The 5,177-nt window shown below is 43.9% G+C and overlaps 1 protein-coding gene across 1 annotated transcript; it reads right to left on the bottom strand.

Annotated features, from left to right (window-relative positions):
• Positions 1 to 378: 378 nt before the first annotated feature.
• LOC131690749 (tonsoku-like protein) lies at positions 379 to 5,177 on the bottom strand. Its single transcript, XM_058976718.1, has 4 exons — positions 4,988 to 5,177; positions 1,824 to 4,932; positions 1,575 to 1,756; positions 379 to 1,511 (listed from the first exon to the last, which is right to left on the bottom strand). Exons 1-4 carry the CDS (start codon positions 5,016 to 5,018, stop codon positions 424 to 426), a joined length of 4,410 nt encoding a protein of 1,469 aa, XP_058832701.1. The 5' UTR covers positions 5,019 to 5,177; the 3' UTR covers positions 379 to 423.

Raw genomic sequence — 5,177 nt, 5'->3', positions numbered from 1 at the left:
GCAGGAGTCCCACAAGGCTCTATCCTAGGTCCAATGCATTGGAACGAGATGTATGACGGTATGGTGACGCATAACGTACCTAGGGGTGTGGCGATCGTCTGGTTCGCGGCCGAAATCCTAATAACGGTATTAGGCAAGACACTGGAAGAGATGGAAATGTTGGCGATGGACGCGATCGACATAAGCGGAAATGCAGATAGCCCACCACAAAACAGGTGTGCTACTGATTAGTAACTGCAAAGTGCTGCAGCGCACAGAAATCACTGTCGGGGACATATCATAATCTCGAAGCGGATATCTTTCTTTTCTAAATAGGATCAGGGATATCTTTCTTTTCTAAATATTTAGAAAATGTTTACCTTTCGGCAGTACCCATAATTACCTAGATCATTACTCTCTATTGCTAAACTTTTCATTCACTATCTAATGTTTCAACAATAACGTTATCTTAAGTTCATCCACTTTCACTGACGCGCGATCTGACCAAATATGTTCCCAGAAGGCACTCAACTTCCGTCGAAGATCTTCCATTAAACTATCGTCCAAACGCAGTGGTGCCATCAACTCCACCAGCTTGGGATAGCATTTGCTACGATCGTAATGAATAACATCAACCATATTTTCTCCCCAATCCTTCAGAACCAATGGGTTTTGCAGAAAACGAACCGATTCTAACGTGTGGCTCGTGAAACTTTCCAATACTTCAACTAAACTCTTCTGCGTGAGTTTCGCATTGAATGAAACGTCCAGCTCCTTTAACTTCTCCGCACTTGTTCGTAAAGCGAATAGAATGGTGCAGAGTTCGGTATCAGTTAAACCACAGTTACTTAAATTCAACGAACGCAACATATCGAAATCGTTGGACTGAACCGTCGTCGTCAAAGCAGGTATAAAGTCCTTCAGCTTCCCCAGCGATCGCATATTAAGTTCAGTCAAAATTCTCGTATTTAACTTACTGAACAGGTAATCTATTGACTTCCTATTTAGATTATTTTCCGAAACGTCAAACACCTGAAACCGACTAATGTCCAAAGGCGGCGAGGCAAAGGTTAGATTTGTGACTGCGGTTGAGACCAATCGGAGTACGGTGAGCTGCGTCAGCTGTTGGCAGACGCTAGACAGTACTAACAAGCTTTGATCCAGCAAGGGATTTCGACTGAGATCCAGCTCGGTCAAATGCATTAGTGCTGATAGTGTCGTAGGTCCTTCGTCAGGGCTTTGTCTTATCAAAGAGGACAGGGCGAAAATTCCTTTGTGGCTGATCACGTTCATCGAAAGGTTCAGCTTTTCCAAGGCAGTAAGTGCGGGTAATTTTTCCGTCAATTTCTGAAATTCTGTATCCTCTAGTTGATTGAAGGAGAGATCAAGTTTACGGATTCGACTTTGAAAACCGAGAATTTGAAAAAGAATGTCCCATTGGTGAGGTATACCTCGGAACAAATCTGGGTGCAAGATTAGATGTCCCTTGTCTTCCATTTCAATCAAGACTTCCTTCATCTTGGGTAGATGTTCTACAATTTGAGGAGGTCATAGTTATAGTTAATAGGAACACGGGGGAGTGCTAAAATACTCACCAACATTGTGATATTTACAGTAGTCTTCATAGAATTGCTCCGAGCGCAGTTGTTCGTACTCGATAACATAGGTGTTGATGATGGAATCAGTGTCGGAGAGTAACGTTGTAAGAGGATCGCAATTCACGCAAAGACCACCATCTGAGCGTAAAAGTTTCATCAGAGGGCGTTTGCCGTGTTTGCTGGAATATAACAAAAACATAGACATGTCATTTTTGTTCAAAATATCAGACCTCACATGTTACTCACATTCCGTATCGTTTGACAACTTCATTGATTAACCACCCGACGTTTAACTCCATGATTTGATCCTCATCGTAGCTTACATCGATAGGCTCCCCTTCTATAATCACCCGAACCATGTTTGGTGGTAGAACTTTGGTCGGCGTTCTACTTCCGACCGTCGACGTCACACCGGATCCATCTTTGACGGGTGTTTTCTGTTCGACCGGTAGCAGTAGCCCACAGTCGGCTAAACTTGGCGTGGGGCTGCTTGACCGGGACGATACACTGACGCCTAAATCCAGCAGCGATACCTGATTTCTAATACTACCACTGAAGCTATTACGACGAGCGCTCTGCTGGCCTGATGGTTTCCGTTGGAAGCTTTTGCTGGAAGCGTTCATTAGCATTTGGAGTGCATCGGGTGGAGTTCGTTCCTCAGAGGACGCCCTGTCGTCTCGCTCTGGGCTGTCCGAGTCATACTCCAGACCAGTAGAAGTAATGGTTCGGTCCGAGATTGGCAAAGTATCATCCGGTTCAAAGATTCTTCGGACCGATCGGTTCGATTCGGGAAAACTTTTATCGGAGAGAAATTTCTGCCGTTTACTGCTTTGACCTAGATCGTCATCCAACCAATCATCACCAACTTCCTCTTGGCGCATATAAGCTGATCGTTTTGCCGGTCCTGGATTAGGGTCTTTTAGAGGAGATACTATTTGCGTCCGAACAGTAGTTCCCTTCCGAAGTACCTTCATTGCTGTACGGTAGTCCTCTACTCCGGTTGATTGGTTAAAACTTTTCTCTCGAAAGGAAGAACCAGATGCTTCTTTTTCAAAATCTTCAGAATCAGATGACAGATCTGGCGAAATCGAGCGGTTTTTTGTTGGACGTTTTCGAGAAGAGTTCGGAGCTGTATCTACGGTGCTTCCATAACCAGAGCTACGATTACTGCTAGCAGTACAAACTGTTCGTGCATCTTCCTTTTCCGAGTCGGAATCGGATCGGCAAATGCGAGCTGCTTGCCTGCGACTCGAACGGGTTCCACCAGTGATTGTTTCCTGTTCGATTGCTTCTGGCATAGCTGCAAGTTCGTTCGACCTAACACCCGCATTTTCGAGACACACCATCATTCGATCCCTGATTGTATTGTAATATAAAATATGTTCATCCAGAAGCTTCTTTTGTACACTTTTGAACCACACATCCAGCACACTAACTGTTGTGTCACCGGAATCGGTTCGTAAAGTGCAATTAGCACCCCTATCTAACAGGAGCTCAACAACTTCCAAATTACCATTGGAACAGGCATCGTACAGCGGAGTTATACCATCGCAACTTGTCCCACCTTTATCATTTATGTGAGCACCCCGATCCAGAAGCATTTCTACAATTTCTTTGTGGCCGTGAATGCAAGCCTCATGCAGTGGAAGCCATCCAGCATGATCACGAATATTTACCGGATGACCTTGCTCCAGTAGCTTTTGAACCAGCATCTTATTCCCACTGATGCAAGCTTGATGCAACTGAGTTTCTCCTTTATTGTTTTTCCTCACCTGAAAAGATGTACCCCGCTTTCTAGTGCTCCTGCTATCTGATTGTGCTTCAGATTTTTTGCTGCTCTCTCCATCCGAGTTTGACAGTTCGGAAAGGTTCACATCCTCTCCAATATCTGGCGTATTGATTGCGAATTCAATCGAAGTTTCCGTTTGATCTTGTTCCTCATCCGAGTCATCACTGGCAACGTTTTCTGCCGAAGCCCAGTCAATACCGGTCTCTATTGCTTCTTTCTCGAGATTTTCCACCATTAAATCCATCCCGTGTTTTTTCAACAGTGCAATGCACCGTTTCAACGATATTCCTTCCATTTTCAGTGATTTCATTTTTTTGGCTTCCTCCCTAGCTCGGCGATAGATGCCCTCGGTTTCAAAAAAGGGCTTGTTCTGTATCTCGTAAACCTCGGCAATACTCAACAGGGTATTAAACGCCTCTCTCGGATCATTTGCAATTAAATTATATTCTTTCCATAGATAAATCAACGCATCCTCGTACTGCTTATTATCCTTGTACGTTTGATACAAACTGACGTAAATAGGGATCAAAGCCAGATCGATCTCTCCATTCAGCTGAGCGCATTCCAGCATCTTCAGATAGTAATCGATCGCTTTACCGTAATTCTCCAATCTACAAGCACCGTCCCCCATCAATTCATAGAAACGCTTCTTTTTAGCATACTCATTACTTCCGGCGGTAATCAACTGATCTTCAATACGACAAATAGCTACCAGAACCTTTAACTGCCGTTCAATGTTCTCCGCATCTGATACAACCGGTGTTTTCAGCCTGTATGCCTTCTTCAGCGCCTGTTTCGCACTTTGAAAGTCACCCATCTTGATCAGAACGTGCGCTTTAATCAGCAATGTTTCACACATTTTAGAGGCTTTATTATGCAACCTTGATGACACCTCCAGTGCCTCATTCAAGACTTTCAACGCTTTGGAATGATTGTTTTGTTTTACGTCAAATAAAAGACCCACTGATATGTAACATTGGTGCAGCAATTCGTGTAGCTCGTTATTCTGCGCAATTTTAATTGCCTTCTGCATATATTCAACAGCTTGCTCAAAGTTCCCTTGATGTTCCTTAGTAACTCCCAAGTTCAGTAACGATCTAGCTTCCATGTCCAGCTGCTCCACTTTTCCAACCCCCTTCAAATCTCGACTTAGCTTCAAGCTTTTTTGGAAAGCCTTATCTGCTTCATCCAGCGATTTCTTTGCTGCCTCGACATCATCGCAACTTTGTCCCTTTAACAAATAGGCCCGCCCGATTGTAGCATAAGCTCGCTGCACTTCCGCGTCGTCCTCCTGTCGCCGAGCAATTTCCAGATACACCTTTTCGTACTGTAATGCCTTTTCGAACTCATCCAGCAACATGAACATTTCCCCAATGAATCGATTTGCACGACCTACTTCCATCGGTTTCTCCAGTCTGTGGTACGCCTTACTTACTAGTTTGAACTCATTCAGCGCCTTCCGATGCTCGCCACGGTCGCTGTACAGTTCACCCAGCTTGCGGCATGTTTCCGCCAGCTGCTGCAAGTTACCGGCCTCAGAGGATTTCTTTTTCCGACGAAGGAGCTCTGTAATGAAGTCAGAAATAATATCCATCTATCTGAAATAATTCAAAATATTTACTCTGCTCCTCCATGTCTGACTCAGAGCTCATTTTTGTGATGGTGGTAGAATTTCACGCGATTTATTTAAATCCATGAGTTCACTGAAGCGAAACCACAATTTCATAGATTTCGAAAAATCTAAACTATTTCACGTAAAATTAGAAATTTTTCTTAATCCTTCAACAGGATAACTAGCGCACAAGAAAATG

Source organism: Topomyia yanbarensis, chromosome 3, assembly GCF_030247195.1.
Source record: "Topomyia yanbarensis strain Yona2022 chromosome 3, ASM3024719v1, whole genome shotgun sequence".
NCBI classification, from domain to species: domain Eukaryota; kingdom Metazoa; phylum Arthropoda; class Insecta; order Diptera; family Culicidae; genus Topomyia; species Topomyia yanbarensis.
This window is presented reverse-complemented; position numbering and strand designations above follow the sequence as displayed.